Source organism: Lynx rufus, unplaced genomic scaffold (genome assembly GCF_022079265.1).
Source record: "Lynx rufus isolate CCGP_SWC_20201006 ecotype Redwood Valley unplaced genomic scaffold, mLynRuf1.p SCAF_29, whole genome shotgun sequence".
NCBI classification, from domain to species: domain Eukaryota; kingdom Metazoa; phylum Chordata; class Mammalia; order Carnivora; family Felidae; genus Lynx; species Lynx rufus.
The window spans coordinates 2,791,346-2,809,313 of record NW_025814844.1 but is presented as its reverse complement, the minus strand read 5'-3'; the positions used below and the strand labels follow the sequence as shown (position 1 = coordinate 2,809,313).

Sequence of the window (17,968 nt, the reverse complement as noted above, 5' to 3'; positions counted from 1 at the left end):
AGCAGGTAGATCTGAGGGATTTATGTGGGAGAAACTAGATTTTATTATCTGTGTGTGTGTGTGTGTGTGTGTGTGTGTGTGTTTTGTGAATATGATAGTATTCAGTTTTTTGATGAGCTGAATGAGTATAACTATTGCTTGCAATACAGTCCTCCTCCACTAACCCATTACTAAATATATCCACTAAAGTTACTATATATATGATGTCATGTTGGACAAATCCTTGAAAGCTGTCATTTTGATGGTGCTGTTAAATGTTGGGTCTTTATGTACTTAGTATAATACAGGCTGAATTATGGAGTTAGATGGGCTCTCCTCTGCTACTTTCTGAGATAGACTGTAGCTTCCTCTTTCTTCATCTGTAAGGAGAGACAGTGATGTGAAAACAGGGCTTGGCACCAAGAAGTCACCACTGAATACATACTGGCTGTTATTTATTTTTATTGATTTGATTGGTTGATGATATCTGGCAAATAACCTGGTCTTTGTTTATTAATGTCTCTATCTGTTTGGTGTAAGAAAAATTTCCAAACCAAGTGCCAAGAATAGTCAGTGAGGGTTAAGTGCATCTTAACTTGTACGTAAATTCCAGTTGGTTGACCCTGCAGAGCTGTAGATGTCACTCCTATGGTGATGCATTATCATGAAATGAATATATGAACATTGACTGCGGCTGTTACTTCTTATTTAAGAAAACAGAACCACATAATCTTAGACATCAGAAAAGAGTGCTCATAGAAATCAGCATGGAGGCGCCTTGGTGGTTCAGTCTGTTCAGAGTCTGACTCTTGATTTCAGCTCAGGGTGTGATCTTGCAGTTCATGGGATTGAGCCCTGTGTTGGGCTCTGCACTGACAGTGCTGAACTGAATATGCTTGGGGATTCTCTCTTCCTCTCTCTCTGCCTCTCCCCAGCTTGTGCATGCACACGCTCTCTCTCTGTCTTTCTCAATAAATAAAAAAGAGATTAGCATCTTCAAGCATAACAGCAGTATAGACAAACAATGGGGTGGGAGAGCCTGTGAGTTACATTGATTATTTCTGAACTCATGTCGATATCACTTGAAAGCTTGCTCACCCCCAACTCCTGTGTTATTAATTTACTTAGATTTTAATTGTACCTCTTATTGTAGTTCCAGGAAAACAATCCCTTAAATTTAACGAAAGTACTTGTCTCTGGTCCTTTATCTGTGTAAATTTGTCAGAGATGTAATTGGTATATATTTCTTTAGTCTCCTCATAATGATTTCTGTGAAACAACTGTACACTTTTCTAACTTTTAATCTTGCATTTCACAGCTGTAAAAAGTTGGCCTTTTTTTTTTCAGAGTTAATGTCATGTAGGTCTTTTTTATTTGAGATTATATCAGCATGGTTTGAATTTGTAACGGTTTGTGGATTATTTAACATTTTATTTGTCACACACAGAGTGATGTCACCAGTGAATTGAGTACCACAATTATTCAAGCCAGTCCAGTTCCATCAGAGGAACAGGCTGTGGAAAAACTGACAGAAAAAGGTTTATTTCAAAGTAGAAGTAAAGGAGCACTATCGTATATTATCCAAAAAGACTCAGATACAGGCAATGTGGCAGAAACGACTTCTCTGAGTAGCAAACCTGAAGATGCAAAACCTTACTTTAGGTTGAGTGAAGATCTTTCCTCCAAGAGTGGAGATCTATCGGAAGCCAGTGCAGTCGGGTTGACCTCTCACCCCACTGAATTGGACCAGATGGGCCTGGCTCTACTGAGCAAGACAGGTCTCGCCCGCCCAGCCATGTCAGCGATGCCACACCTCCCTGTGTCACGTCAGGCTTCTGTGAATGAAAGTGAAAGAGTATCCTCTGAAGATACGCTAACTGCCAGCAGTGCAGTAAGTGGCCAGATTCCTCATCGGATGGCCCCTGGAAACGAGGGTGCCCCTATTCCCAGCACCATGGCTCGTGGCTCTGCTCCTGAGATGCAGAACGTGCCCACTGCACTTCCTACACTCTTGACTCAACATTCTTTTACCACGGCTCCCTTTGCCCAGCACTATTTAGGAACACTGTCTTCAGCTGGAAATGTTGTTTTGCCTCAGTGCCATGCTGGCAGCGCCACTGTCTGTGGATTTTCGGGAAGCTGTCCTTATTCTGCTGTTGCAGGAGAGCATGTTCAGAACTCTGTGGCCATGGGAATTTGTCTAGGGCAAAATACCAGCTCTGGATTGATGGGTACCTCTTCCCTTTATAACCCATATTCTAATGCCTTAAATCAGAATCTTCTAAGTACGGCAAAACCTTTTCCCGTGCAGTCCGTTGGTACAAACTGTGGAATTGAACCATGGGATTCAGGAATGCCGTCAGGATTTGGTAAGATGTTTTTCCTCTGTTGCTGCTAATTGTCGCTTGCTGTTATTGAAAAATTGTGTTTTCTCAAATGAGGCCACAAAACTAGTTTGTTTCAGGGAGATACTGGTTGGCCTGAATTTCTCTTAAGTTTTGTTCTTTGTTCTCAATTGAAAGCACAGATCATGATATATTTCTGTGCAAGGGTCTCCAACATGGCTTTAGAAAAGCATGAACACTTAATGCAGGTGAAACTCCTGATGTCTTTGTCTTCCTGTCTTTCTTGTGCTCTGCACTTGGATTTCTGTAATTGCTTCAACAAGGAACTGTCCAGTTCAGGATTGGCTCTCTGGAGGAGTGAGTCTCCTTCCACTTAAAAAATAATTTTTTTTAATATTTATTTATTTTTGACAGAGAGGGAGACAGAGTGTGAGTGGGGAGGGGCAGAGAGAGAGGGAGACACAGAATCTGAAGAAGGCTTCAGGCTCTGAACTGTCAGCACAGAGCCCCACGTGGAGCTTGAACTCACAAACCATGAGATCATGACCTGAGCCAAAGTCAGACACCCAACTGACTGAGGTACCCAGGTGCCCCTCCTTCCACTTTTTAAAGTCTTTTGGGGGATAACAGTTGTGGTGAGAGACAGTATCCTTCCACTTTTGTCTGCAGTGGCTGAACTGCTCCTGGATTCTTTTGCTAGAGATGGTCACTCTAAGCAGAGTTCGGTGTTGTGCGTTCCCTGACATCATACACACGGCCACTGGAGTGCTGTCTTTTCTACCCCCCTGTTCTTCTCAAGGAAATTCCAAAGTTACTGCATAAGGATAGTGAAAAGATTTGGTCTTATTAAAACTGAGCATATGTATAAATCTTGAAAGTTTGAGCCCTGTGTTGTTTCTTACTAGGTTAGGTAGTGGCTTATATTTGTGGCAGAAAAAAGGAAGAGATTACTAATAGGCAGTACATTGAAGAGTTGATTCGCTGTAAATTGTGGGTTTGATCAGTTGTACTTGTTCTTCCTGAGCTGGATACAGCAAGCAAAAATTGTTGGCCTGGGCTGAGGCTTATACAATGTCAAGGACTCCTAAAGACCCAGTGCACTTCATCCTGTAGCTCTTAGGTGTAAAATAGGTAGTCTTACATAAAAATTTCCATTTAACGAATTGTTCTTTTAATCAGATGTTTGATATCACTTGCATTTGACTACCCTCTATCTTTACCCAGGGAAAGTCAGAGTACCTGAGGAGTTGAAGTTTCCTCATGCTTGCTGTGTTGGCATTGCTTCCCAGACCCACCTTAGTGTACTTAACCCAACTGACCGCTGGCTACAGGTCAGCATTGGGGTTCTCACTGTTAGTGTTAATGGTGAAAAGGTAAGCTTTCTGTGTCTTTCTCCTGTCACTTAGCAATTGCATTTTGATTAATGTTAGATTTCTCCTTTCTCTAGTATTTCCTTTTATACTTGGGAGTCTGTCCTCCCCCCCCCCCCTTGTATGCCTTCACAGAATCATTGAAATGGTATGTGAAAGAATAACATTGTGTCTTTTTCTTAGCACCTCCTTTTCTTGTAGTACTGCATTGAGAAGTGAAATGTGATTGTGGTTCTCCGTTTCTATCAGTTATTTATTTATCATTATATTTCATTGTTATTTATTCATAAAACCATGTAAATATGCTTTAAGTGCTATTTAAACCACCGAAAACTTGGATTTCTGCTATTTGTTGGTTTTGTTAAATGTGATTGAATATAAGTTACTATCATTTATCAAAAAACAAGTTATTCTTGGGACCTATATCTTCATTCAATAAGTGAAATCTTTTTGACTAATTTATCTGATCATGTTTTTACATGATCTTTTGAAATATCTGGAAATACAATTTTAACATTAACTCTTAACAGCAAGGGTCTCTCACATGATCAGTTAGAGGTAGTAAAGTACAATACTCTAAATCTCCTTTCATGATTACAATGACGATGTAGACATGATTGAGCAGGAAAGGTGGGAAATGCGGTCAGCAGCTCCTATTTTGGAATGTCCTGGTTTTGCGACTGCCACTTGCAGATGAGCATGGGTGGATGAGTTTACTTTCTCTCTTACCTCCTGGTAAGATTTACCTGGCAAAATAAGATTGTGTCTAGGGGCGCCTGGGTGGCTCAGTCAGTTAAGTGTCTGACTTTGGCTCAGGTCATGATCTCATGATTCGTGGGTTCGAGCCCTGCGTTGGGCTCTGTGCTGACAGCTCAGAGCCTGGAGCCTGCTTCTGATTCTGTGTTTCGCTCTCTCTCTGCCCCTCCCCTGCTTATGTGCGCGCTCTCTCTCTCTCTCTCAAAAATAAATACACATTGAAAAAAAAAAAAAGATTGTCTCTAGTCTCCCTCTTCCCTTTTCCTAGCCTTTCCCCTCTGATCCTGAGGTTGGATGGAAAGCATGTGATAGCAGGAAAGTGTTAAGGGTGGGAGGTAAGCTTGGAGGCCCTTTTAGGGGCATGTAGGAAGTAGTGTTGCCTCTGGATGCGGGAATAGAAAAGAATGCCCTCATGTATAGTGAGGAGGGAGGGTTTGGAATGAGTCATAATCATGGACTGAGTAGCCTGATCAGGACCTTGGAAGTCAGTCTAATGTCCCTGATCACACAAAAACCAGTCCTGGGTGATGTGCAGGGCACCAGAGTGCTGCCTTTTCCAGGGGCTCTTTCATTGGAAATGAGGGTGTAGATAAGCTGTGTTTGCTTTAAAACAGACTAGGGGACACACAGTCAACTTATCTTCATAAGTCTTCATAATTTTGACTAATTGTATTTTATCGATAATGGGTTATAAGGCTTAGATTATTTTGAAAGGTATATTTCTAGATTTGGTAGTTTGAGAAGAAAAGGATCTTAAACTAGTTGATTTCTGATTCTTGATTTTCAATGTGAAACCATTTCTTAACGAACCGTGTGGCACTTTTTTTTAAAGGTGGATCTTTCAGCATATCCTTGTTTAGTTTTCAAGAATAAAGTCATCATAAGACCTCATTCCACAGAAGAGATAAAAGTACTTTTCATACCATCTGATCCTGGGATTTTCAGATGTATATTCAGTGTTGCTTGTTGGCCATTTTCAGCAGATGCTGAGACCATAGCACAAGCAGAAGCCTTGGCAAGCAGAGTCGTTCTCACAGCTGTTGCTGAGACGCCTGTGATTGAGGTAACTACTTGTAAGCAAGTCTTTGTCATGCCTGGCATTTGAATGAAGCCTGTTTAACCCTTAAGAGGTAATATTTGGGAGAAATGAATATGTGGGTAAATATGTCACAAAGTTACTATCAAGCTACCATTAGTTCTTAATTAGCTTCTTACTTTAGAATTTAAAATTATTTCTGTTGGGGCTCCTGGGTGACTCAGTTGGTTGGGTGTCCAACTTTGGTTCAGGTCATGATCACACAGTTCGTGAGTTCGAGCCCTGTGTTGGGCTCTCTGCTGTCAGCATCTGCTTCAGATCCTCTGTCTCCCTCTCTCTCTGCCCCTCCCCTGCTTTCTTTCCTCTCTCTCACGCTCTCTCTCTGTCTCTCAAAAATAAACATTAATGGAGCACCTGGGTGGCTCGGTCGGTGAAGCGTTTGACTCTTGGTTTCGGCTCAGGTCATGAGTTCATGGCTTCGTGGGTTGTAGCCCTGCATCAGGCTCTGCACTGGCAGTGGGGAGCCTGCTTGGGATTCTATCTTCCCGTCTCTCTGCCCCTCCCCATTTGTGCTGTCTCTGTCTCTCAATATAAATAAATAACTTAAAAAAAAATAAACATTAAAAAAAATTACTGGGGCACCCGGGTGGCTCAGTCGGTTAAGTGTCCAACTTCGGCTCAGATCATGATCTCACGGTTCACGAGTTTGAGCCCTGCGTCAGGCTCTGTGCTGACAGCTCAGAGCCTGGAGCCTGCTTCAGATTCTGTGTCTCCCTCTCTCTCTGTCCCTCCCCTGCTTACATTCTGTCTCTCTTTCTCAAAAATAAACATTTAAAAAAATTAAAAGAAAATAATTTCTATTGTTTTACGGAAATTCAGCTCTACTTGCTAGATGTGGGTGTTAGTTTGGGATGTTCTGAAAAGTCACCAGACATATTGGGTTGTTTGTTTTAAAAGCGACTAAGAAATGTAATGAGATCAGTGATTTTCCCTGGTGGTATATAAACTTTGGATGTTATATATTAACCTTTTAAATACCACTTTAAGAAAGAATACAGGAAGTGGTTACGTAGGGGACATCTTGAATATATGTGTATAGGGAAAATAACTGCCTTATGTTACATGAATGAGTGTTTCAGCTTGGAATAACTTTCAGTAACCACATCACATACGGATTTAAAAAGTGTTTTGATAGCAGTTTGGATGCACATGAAGACTAAGCTTCATGGATGCTGGAAGACAGCTTAGACAGTGTCTCTAGTGATGAAGAAGCCACCAGTGTTGACGATCTTGCCAGGGTTTGAGTACAGTTGTTTTCTGCCTAGAATACTTCTCCCACACACCGCATACTCTCTCACTGTTGGTGGAATGGCAGTCCCCACCTATTCCCTCATCCCTGCACGCCCACCTCCCTTTGCCCACTTTACTTTTCTGCTTAGCATTTTTAGCATTGTCATACTAAATATTTACCTGTTTATTGTCTGATCCTCTTTGCTCCCACTAGAGTGTAAGCTCTGTGGGGGCCAGGACATGTGTCTCTTTTGTTCACTTCCAAAATAGTGCTTGGCATATAGTAAGGGCTCAAGTAATAGTTGTTTGAACTATCAATTCAAATAGAAAGTGGAAATAGCAATATTTCTAAATATATGTGGTTTCTGAAACATTGTATTACATTCGTGTGGACCAAAACCAATGACTATAGTCAGTTAGCTATTTCATCCATATCATTAAAGATTTATGTAGTAAGTCTGGCCAAGGAAGACTTTTTGATCTTGGAGAAATTGGATTGTTACGCATTTTAAAGTACATTTATAGTTTCCAAATGTTTTGGGAATGTTCCAGCAGCCTCTCCCCATTGCATGCCCCATGTTGGAGTCAGAATATGGGTTGAGGAGGGGAAGAAGGAAAGAGATTCTGTAGTTTAGCATGAGTTCAATCTATGTTAATGTTTCTTGTGTGCTTGAAAAGAATGACTCTTAGGTGAAAAGAATTTCTCTTAGGTGCAGAATTCTTTTACATGTCCTTTAGCTCTACTTTGTTACTGTCTTCTGTATCATTACTAACATTTCTGTGTGTTTAGTCTTTTTGCCTTTGAGAGAAGTTTTGTGGATTTGTCTGTTTCTCCTTATAATTCTATTGATTTTTGTCTTGGGTATTCTGAGCTCTGTTATGTGTGTTTAGACTCAAGATAATTTTATCTTCTAAGTGAAATTGTTCCTTGTTAAAGTTATAATTCTCTTGCATCTGCATTAGTTTGGAAGTTACACATTTCTGTTCCCTTCGTATTCAAATTGGTTACTGAAGTCTAAAATTAATCAGGAGCCCAAACAACACAAAAAGCTATAGTCATTTTAATGTTGATCTTTTCCTTCCGTCATATCTTTGACTACTATTTTAATCCCAAATGGTTTTAAAACCGTAACATTAAATGTTTTTTAACAGATTGCTCATGCTATTTTACTTTTTTTTTTTTTTTGCTCACCATTATTTCTTGAATCTTTTGTTTTTACCTTTTTCATGGACTCTATTATCTGTATTTAAAGTGTACTTATTTTATAGTTAATTTCAGATTATTTCTAGTTCTTCAGGTTCTAATTTTTCTGCTAGCTTTGCTAGGTCTCCCTAATTACTTTATTCATGAGGTTTCTAATTTTTTTTTAATGTTTATATTTATTTTTGAGACAGAGAGAGACAGAGCATGAGTGGGGGAGGGCAGAGAGAGAGGGAGACAGAATCTGAAGCAGGCTCCAGGCCCTGAGCTGTCAGCACAGAGCCCGATGGAGGGCTCAAACTCATGACTCTGGAGATCATGACCTGACCCAAAGTTGGACACTCAACCGACTGAGCCACCCAGGCGCCCCAAGGTTTTTAATTTTTTAATTGACTTAAAACATTTTTTAAATGTGAGCTCACATCATTAAGGCCGCTCTTTGCTGTAGTAATTCCATGTGTCCTGGTTTTTCAGAGTGTCCATAGAGAGCACTTTGTACAACTGCTTGGGGCATGAAGGTTGTACTGATTTTCAGCTTGGAGCTTTCATATCTAGTGTGGCATAGGCCTAGAGTTTTACTTTCTTGCAAATGATCTTCTGACACCCACCTATTGCTGGACAAGCTTCCCTGTTACCGCCTCAGACATATAAACAGGTTTTCTAGTTTCCTTTTCATAAAAGGCACTTCTTTCAATTTCTGCACTTGATTGCAGGGAGCTCAGATTCCATTCTAGCCTTGCCCTGCCCACAGCAAGCTCAGGGTCATACTTTCTGTGGTTAGGAGGGTGTTGAAGCTCAACCACCTTGGAAGTAGCTCGATCCCAGACCTTCATGGGCTACCATGGAAGTCAGTTCCCATTTGCCAGTCTGTTTTTGATTTCCCATTATATTTGGCCAGGCTGAAGAAATTTATGTGTGTGTTAAATATTATCCAGCATTTCTACATGTGTGTGTGTGAGAGGTCTGTGTTAAGTTGTTCTTAGGCACACATTTTAAACTTTTGATATGCCTATTTTGGTATCATTTTAAACATTTTTAGTTTTGGGGCGCCTGGGTGGCGCAGTCGGTTAAGCGTCCGACTTCAGCCAGGTCACGATCTCGCGGTCCGTGAGTTCGAGCCCCGCGTCGGGCTCTGGGCTGATGGCTCAGAGCCTGGAGCCTGTTTCTGATTCTGTGTCTCCCTCTCTCTCTGCCCCTCTCCCGTTCATGCTCTGTCTCTCTCTGTCCCAAAAATAAATAAACGTTGAAAAAAAAATTTTTTTTAGTTTTGCCCGAAATTTGGACTAAATCTGAAAATTCCAACGTATATTTTGAAGGGAATTGAGAAGTTAAAATTATAATAATAGAGTTCATAGTAACTCATTGAAGGGAGGCTTGTATCTTTTATAAAATTGTCAGTTTGTCTTAAGATCTCACAGTCTTTTCAAAGTAGCAACAGCAAACATATTACTTTATTCTGTAGTACATTTGCATACATAGACTACATCAGAAAACGAATTTAACATTTATTTTTGTAGAAAATAGCAATTGTAAAATGGCCTGGGGATATTTAGGTAGGCTTACATTTAATGCTGACTATTTGTAACTGGAAAAAGCAGTGATATGAATGTAAGCTGTGATATTAATATATGACTTTTTATAAATTAGTCTTTTCTTTCATAATTAGGTAGAAACAGAAAAAAAAGATGTTCTTGATTTTGGTGACTTGACTTATGGAGGCTGGAAAGCTTTGCCATTAAAATTGATAAACAAGACTCATGCCACTGTGCCAATCAGACTTGTTATTAATGCTGTAAGTAATGTACAGTAAGAAACTTAACAGAACACATTGATTTGGAATTCTAGGTACTGCTAATATCATTCTTGGTTCATTTTTCTTATGGAAGTAAATTTTTTGGTAACGATTCGGTCAACAAATTTAACATCACATGAACATTGCACTGTTGGCTTTACTGAGACTGATTCTTCTATTTCTGAACAGAATGCCATAGCCTGGCGCTGCTTCACATTTTCCAAGGCACCCATCCATGCTTCTTTGAAAGCAGCTCCGTATGCTGACATGATTGCTCAGCTGGCAGCTCCTTCTGTGGTCAACCACATGATGCCTGCCAGTTATGACGGACAGGTAAGCTGGGTGGATTGAAGGAACTGGCTTCAAATTAAAGAGGGAGTTAAGTTTCCAAACTACTTATCTTTCATTAAGATTTACATCTTAATGCTAAATTAAATTTTATTTTATTTTACAGGATCCAGAATTTCTGATAATTTGGGTTCTTTTCCATAGTCCAAAGAAACGGATCACTTCTTCAGGTATTCATGTTTATGTTTTTTGGGGAATTGCTCTTCTCTGTAGCAAAATAAACTACAAAGTTGAGGCATGTTTCTTCCATCAGTGAATGTGAATACTTTGAGGAATTTGTGAAATATGTTATGTTGTTTTAAAAATGGGGCAGAGAGTGTGCTGTTTTGGCTCAAATCCATGTAATTGTGGTTAACCCCAGCAAGTACACTGAAAACCTTTTGGGATCTTTTTTGTACACTGATTTTATCACATCTACCAGTTGGATGTTTTCTTTCTTTTTCTCCTTTCTCCTCCACTAATTTCTATTCCTCTTCAAAGAGGAATTCTTCAAAAAATCATTTTGCTGGGGCTCCTGGGTGGTTCAGTTGGTTAAGCATATGACTCTTGGTTGCAGCTTAGGTCATGATCTCATGGTTTGTGAGTTTAGGCCCCACATCAGGCTCTGCACTGACTGCTTGGGATTCTCTCTCTCTCTCTCTCTCTCTCTCTCTCTCTCTCTCAAAATAAATAAACTTAAAAAAAATCATTTTGCTTAGGATTTCTTGGGATCCCTGAGGGCATAGTGTTGGACCACATACAACATTTAGACTTAAATAACTCTCTGGTGTCTGAACTAAAAGAATGAGCTTTTGTAGAGATTTTAGGCTCAGCAGAAGAGTTCTTGGCAAGAGTCGATATAGAAGTTGATAGCCCAAACCCTACCCCAGTCATTAAAAGTATTGGTCTTCAAGCAAGAACAGGAATAGCTAGGATACATGCTCCAAAAGACTTACAGGTACCCTAAACTCTTTTCTTTGCCATGATTTTATGTTCAGGTTGATTTCATTCTAATTGTGACATTATTTAAGATGTTGGTTTTACTCCATTCTCTAGACTATGCACCTGTTTGCCAGTTTGGCTTCCTCAGCAAAGCAGCACTTACCTTTGAAAAATGCAGGGAATATTGATGTTTACTTAGATATCAAGGTAAGAATTTGTGTAAGAGCGCTATGACATAGTATTTCCTTAGTCTGTGAGACTCTGAGTATCTTCTGACATTGTGAACATGGCTGAGCTGCCCCAGAGATCAAACAGAGTGCTTAAAATCTGAGGATTATACCAGTAGGAAATAGATGATAGGACACTTTAACATCTGATGTTTTATATGTAAGAACCAAGTTCTAGATTAATTCCTGAAAAATGTGTATGTTATCCTGTGGATAGGTGGAATTGGAGGAGAGTGATCATATATGTAGACATTTCTGAGAGGTGTGGATGAGTAAGAGGGTGTTAGTGATAGGAAATAGGAATGGGAGTTTAACTTTTTTGTGGAAAGAGAAAGTGCCCTTTCCAAGAGAATAAGACAAAGTGGGATAGTGACAGACAAGGCAGAAGGGAAAAATAACCTGTCAGAGTAAATGAAAAATGAGAGTAACTGAGTAAAAGCCACATTTGCATAAGTCAGTATTTAGTTATAATTGTATAAATATTTAGATCCCAGACCAAGGAAGTCACTTTTCAGTGGATCCAGAGAATCTATTCCTTAAACCTGGAGAAGAACATGAAGTTATAGTTACATTTACTCCAAAGGATCCCAAAGCCTGTGAGGAAAGGTAATATAAAATTATTTATACTGACCAGTTTTTACTCTTCTCTGAAAATAGCCACTTATTTAGATGTGCTTCATTCCACAGTCTGAATGATCTAGGACATGTTTCGTCTCATCTGATAGATAGTATAGCTCTGTTTAACTTCTGTTAGCCTCAGATTTTCTTCTTTTTGTGTACTAAAACTCTCCTTTTAAACCAATTGACTAGAAATTAAGAAATGACTATTTTTAAATATATTCTGACAAAAGTAAATAATAAAATGTCAATCTTGATGTTTCTCATTAACTTTCTCTCTCTCTCCAAGGAAACCATCACCAGTTGTTGGTAGTTTAAGATGCTTCCCCCTGCTCCCACACCCCCTCCCCCATTTCTCCAGGCTTATGACTTTTTGGCACCTAAATCATAAGTGAATATTACCTGATAGTGGTCGGAGCATCATTGTCATTAGTATTTGAATTTGCTTGGTAAACAGAGCTTAGAAGCACACACTGCTGAGACACATGTGCCCTGTGCCCTGTCCCCTGCCTGGGTTATGGAATGCCTTAGTGTGCTCAGTCTGCTACTGTGGCCTTTCAGAGAAGAGCTGGCCTGCACAAATGTGAACACTTGTGCCTGGAACAGCTGCCCCCAACTTCATTGAGTTACCTCCCCAACTTCATTGAGTTACCTCTTTCATCTGGGAAGCTTTCCTCAACTGTTCTCAAACTCCTCATAAATAGTCGGTAGTATTCCTGTGGCCCCATGAACTTCCCTTGTCCCATTGTGTAGATGGAATTGTGACAGTCTTTCCTTGTCGATATTCCTCTGGAATATAAGCTGTAAGTGTGGGAATGTCATTGTATCCTCAGCACCCAGTTCAGTCTCTTGGACAAAGGAAGCCTGTGGGAAATAGTCGCCAATAGAATTGTGGACATTCAACTTAGATGGTTTTCTTTGTTAGGATCTTGAAAATATTCGTGCAGCCATTTGGACCACAGTATGAAGTGATGTTAAAAGGTGAAGTAGTTTCTTCAGGAAATAAACCTCTAATACCTGGATCTTGCTGCTCAGATGCTCCATCAATTTTGTCCAACAAGCAGTTTCTGGCCTGGGGGGGTGTCCCTCTTGGTAGAATACAGTAAGTATGCATGTAGCAGCTCCTGAGCACAAAGATTCTGCCGTCATCACCTAGCATTGTTTTCCACTCTGATAATTATGACCATGTTAATATTTTTAAAGTTGAAATAATGTTGTCCTATGTTCCGTAATCTTCCTATTATGAATTCCAATGTTTTAATTAAAATTTTCACCTCTGGGGCACCTGGGTGGCTTGGTCAGTTGGGCATCTGACTTCGGCCTTGCGGTTTGTGGGTTTGAACCTCGTGTCGGGCTCTGTGCTAACAGCTCAGAGCCTGGAGCCTGCTTCGGATTCTGTGCCTCCTCCTCTCTCTGCTCATGCTCTGTCTGTCTGTGTCTTTCAATAATAAATAAACGTTAAAAAAAAAAAGTGTTTTTTTTTAAATTTCACCTCTGCAATCCAAAAAAAAAAATAGGTTTCAATTTTCTTAAGCTCTTTGGTGGATTCTCTGCTGATTATCAGATTTAGGCACTTAAGAGTTTCTTTGTTCCTTCTCTGGAAAGCCCTATGGAAAGGTAGGAAGAAAAAATAATCAGAGACCTTGCATTCTGCTTCAGGAGTTTACAAAGTAGTAGAATGTGAATGCTTTGTACCATAAAGAGTACAAGGGGTCTCTAATAGAGCAGATCTGTTCTGTCATAGTTTAATGTGAATTATATCTTGAATCTTATTTTTATATGCACTTTGATTATACATTATGAATATGAACTTTGAGTTAATTGGCATATAATAAATAGTATAGTAATATTTTTCCTTTCATAAGCTTAGCAACATAGCTAAATACTTCTAATTAATAACCTAGGCAATTATTAAAGCTCAGTGTTTCTTCTTCCATATTTTGCATTTTTGTGTTTGACCTAAATGTTTTACCCACACATTTCTATGGTACCTGAGAGATAAGAAACTTCTGGCTGAATCTGTATTATAGGTGTGAAGAATTACTTTTTAAAATTATAGTTTTGTTAGTGCAAAAAAGATCTAATTGAGCTTCCTTACTTTATAGAGTTCATACATCTGCTTAACCATCCATGTAGTCAGTCATATGTACCTTGTCTTGTTGCAAAGGCAGCTTTCAAAAAGATACAGTAAGGTAAAAACTTAAGGGCCGACTGCTGTGGGATGATGAGATATGGTAATCATAAAGGTCGTGCCCGAAGGCTCACCTGCAGAAGGCTCACGCTTTGCACTCACCTTGATGTGGGTCTTATGCTTGGTTCTGACTCTAACCCCATCATCCTGAGATAAGTCACAGTGTTCAGAGGTTAAGAACAAACCAGTTACTGTGTGAGAGAGGATAGCTGTTCCTGCTGTAGACTTTAGACGGATGTTTCTTCCAGGGGTCCTTTCAAAGAGAAATCCATACAGCATGCCAAGTCTCAAAGTAAAACTACTTCATAGTAAATACTCCCATCAGGATGCTCCCTCTTTGAGGTGCTTCATTCAGGTCTGGATGTGTCACACCTGAAGACCCAGCTGAAGATGTTTTCTGGGTGCTGAGGCAGGTGGTGGCTTGAATGAGACAGCTTAGGCACCTAGAAGAATGGTGGGCTGCATGTTCTTTAGGGAGCTCTCAGTAAAGATTCTCTCAGCTAGACTTTTGAAAAGTCCTGATTGGCAGGGAGTGTGAGGTATTGTGCCCTTTTCAGTAGCTCCTGTGTTGTTGGTTATGTCATCTGGTTTTTGCAGACAGCCGAGATGGAATACACGTTGAAAGGAAGGGCGGAACAAGGGCATGTGCCTGTATGGAAGAATTTTCTGGTTCTATACAGTTGAATCTGGACAGTGTATACCAGACTTTTCCTCAAAACATTAGTGGTCTGCTCCACTACACATACAAATAGTGGTTTGAGACTTTGAAGTTCTGTGCCATGGAATGTGGTCAAAATAACATAGCTGTTCAGCTCAGCCATCAATGTCTAAGGTAAAAGGAAGATCACTTTCCAATATGCCCTAGCAGTCATAGTCATTATTACAGTGCAGACTCTGGCAAGCGTCAGCTACTGAGTGTTCCTGTTGATACACCGCTTATTCTATAACTGCTCTTTCCTTTAAGACAAAGGCAGAAGAGAGCTCAGTAAGGGCCATCAGCATCCTTGTGTTGTTCCTGACAGAATTCCCTGTCTTGTGATAAAATTTGCAACAGATGATTAATAGAGTAGAGATGGCTGCTCTTAAAATCTAGCTGTTCCAGATGCCATAACATCTTGAAATCTTAGAGCTCATCTGAAACAAAATTAATGTGTGTTAAACTTTTTTTTTAATCAGAAATTAGTTAAGTTGAAAATGGGGGCACTATCTTGTACGTGCTTTTGGACTTTCAGTGGCATTTTTCCCTGGCCCTCGCCTAAGTGAAAGGCATTCAGGCCGTCCTCTTTTATTTCTTGCTTCACTTCTTCATGGAGATTCATGGAGTGCCTTCTGATCCAACAGATCTAAGTGTAAGCCCCATGCCAGTACAGGGAAGTGACCTGAAAACTGTTCTATCCCTGTTTATGGTTGGTTAGATATCTTAACTCAGCCTGGAGGAGCTCGCCACTTCTGTGAGAACGACCTTAGTCTGTGGATGCTGTGACACATGATGTCTCGAAGTGGACTTGTTGAAAGCAATAGATCCGTAGGTACCATGCTAATGTATGTACAGTATTTAGCGCAGCGCCTGCCTAGGGAAACGATGGACTTCTGTTTCTGTAGTCCCCTTACTTCCATTGTAGTGTCCTACATAGATGATTTTTCCCACCCCAAATATCTCCTGCTACTCCTTTATAAGGATGTTGCAGCATGGTTAATGATACAGAGGTGTATTGTCTGCTTAGAAAGAGATCGTCCTATTTTCTCTCCCTAAGAAATGTCCTAGGAGGCAGTCAGAGGCTGTGACCCAGTGGGTGCTAGGAGAGGACCCAGAAACAGAGGGCAAGGGGATGCTGGTGTTCTTTTGATGTGGTACCTGCCTGCTGCCTGCCTTTGTGGAAGAAGGTGCTTGTTGCAAAAGGAAGATTTGAAGTGAGCTCTTCTTCCAGAGGAAAGAGGAAACAATTCATATATAATTTCAGGGAGAGTGTTCTCATTGAGTCATTGATTTTGCCTCAGTTACAGATAGAAATGATAGTTAATAAATTATATTTTCTAAGGGTAAAGTGGTCCAAAGTGGTATTTCATTCCAGATTGATGTTTTTTTAATTTTTGAAGTTCTACATTTTTCCATATATTCATTCATTTATTCTGATTTCTCTCTCATAAGTCTGCACATGTACTTTGGCTATTTGTTGGTTAGGATTTAGTATTTTTTAATTATTATTTTGTGTGGACTGTATATAATAAAGGTGTTAACCCTTTTTACTTTGTATAGTTCTTTTTTGAAACTAGAAACTGAGCCCCCCTCCCTCTACTTGATTACTACTTGCAAATGATAGCTACATTTCCTTAAAAATAGATAAAAATAAAAGGTTTTAAAGATTTTTTGTTGTTGTTGTTGTTAGGTTTTTCCCAGTGTTCTTTGAATGGTTTCCTCAGGTCTTAGATTTAAATTTTTAAAATATAGTTATTTATTTATTTTGAGAGAGAGAGCGCGTGCACGTGCATGAGCAGGGGAGGGGCAGAAAGAGGGAGAATCCCAAGCAGGCTCCACACTGTCAGCACAGAGCCTGATGCAGAGCTTGAATTTATGAACCGTAACATCATGACCTGAACTGAAATCAGGAGTTGGCTGCTTAACTGCCTGAGCCACCCAGGCATCCCTAAAAATTGTTTTAATGTTTACTTATTTATTTTTAGAGAGATACTGAGCACGCAAGCAGTGGAGGGGCAGAGAGAGAGGGAAAGAGAGAATCCCCTGTAGTACGGGGCTCCATCTCACGAATCATGAGATCATGACCTGAGCCGAAACCAAGGGTCAGATGCTTAACCAACTGAGCCACCCAAGCCCCCCTGTAGGTCTTAGATTTTATTCTGAGGTTGAGCTCAGCAGCCTTTCCCCTTCATCCCAAGGTGGACAAGACATAGGCCACAGTTTAAATAATTTAACTGCCAGTCTTCAAATTTTGAGTAAAATGGGGATGTACTCGTGTTCTCTGTTCTCCACTGAAGACAAGATTTGTATATTTTCACAGATTAAAGGATTTTTTTTTTACCACCAGCTAGCTAGTATTCTTAAGTCTATTCTACTTGCATATCGTAACTTTTTATTTATTTTTATTTTTTTGCATATTGTAACTTTTTAAAAATATGGTTAATTCAATATAGTGTTTAAATAACTAGTTTGTGCAAATGAGGCTCTTAGAGTAAAAAATCCAAGCAATGTGCCTGAGAGTGGTATTGACTTAGAAACTTAATTTGTTATCTGGCTTTTTGTTGTTTTATAAGACAGGTAAGACTTTATATGTATATGTATATACATATATGTATATATGCATATGCATATGTATATATACATACATGTATATATACATATGCATATGCATATATACATACACATATACACATACTATACATATAGTATAAATAATGAAGTGTATACTATATATATATATATATATATATATATATATATATATATATATAGTATAAATAATGAAGTTGGCTAGGGAGCTATAATAGGAGAGCATCTAAACCAAAAACTTGCTCTGACACGGTGAGTCTTGAATGTATGTTTTCAGAAATGGAGGAATGTGTGTTTTCAGGACTGTGGAGACACCTTTGCAGGCTACTAATAAAGTGGCATATGCAATCCAGTCCATCTCTAAACATTGCAGTTAGTTTTAATTGATTTTGTTTTCATGGTTGTAGCAACATCCATGGAGTAAAACCACATTTATAATGTGTTCTTGTTTCTAGGCTTCAGAAGCTAGCTTTAAGAAATAATTGTACATCTACAACCCAGCATCTGCGACTGCTCATTAGAGGACAAGACCAGGACTGCTTTCAGGTTTGTAGTGTGCATGATGCTATTTCATGTTCTTTCAAAGCACTTACATGTGCAGACCATTA

General features: G+C 39.6%; 1 protein-coding gene across 1 annotated transcript in view; it reads left to right on the top strand.

Moving 5' to 3' along the window:
• The window catches only part of CEP192 (centrosomal protein 192), a 133,218-nt gene that overhangs the window by 76,608 nt on the left and 38,642 nt on the right, over nt 1-17,968 (top strand). Inside the window, exons 19-29 of the mRNA XM_047090282.1 lie at nt 1,427-2,348; nt 3,549-3,697; nt 5,283-5,513; nt 9,644-9,769; nt 9,959-10,102; nt 10,224-10,287; nt 10,915-11,054; nt 11,153-11,245; nt 11,753-11,871; nt 12,809-12,985; nt 17,816-17,906. Of these exons, the coding sequence (XP_046946238.1) occupies nt 1,427-2,348; nt 3,549-3,697; nt 5,283-5,513; nt 9,644-9,769; nt 9,959-10,102; nt 10,224-10,287; nt 10,915-11,054; nt 11,153-11,245; nt 11,753-11,871; nt 12,809-12,985; nt 17,816-17,906 (2,256 nt within the window). The remainder of the gene's footprint in view (nt 1-1,426; nt 2,349-3,548; nt 3,698-5,282; nt 5,514-9,643; nt 9,770-9,958; nt 10,103-10,223; nt 10,288-10,914; nt 11,055-11,152; nt 11,246-11,752; nt 11,872-12,808; nt 12,986-17,815; nt 17,907-17,968) is intronic.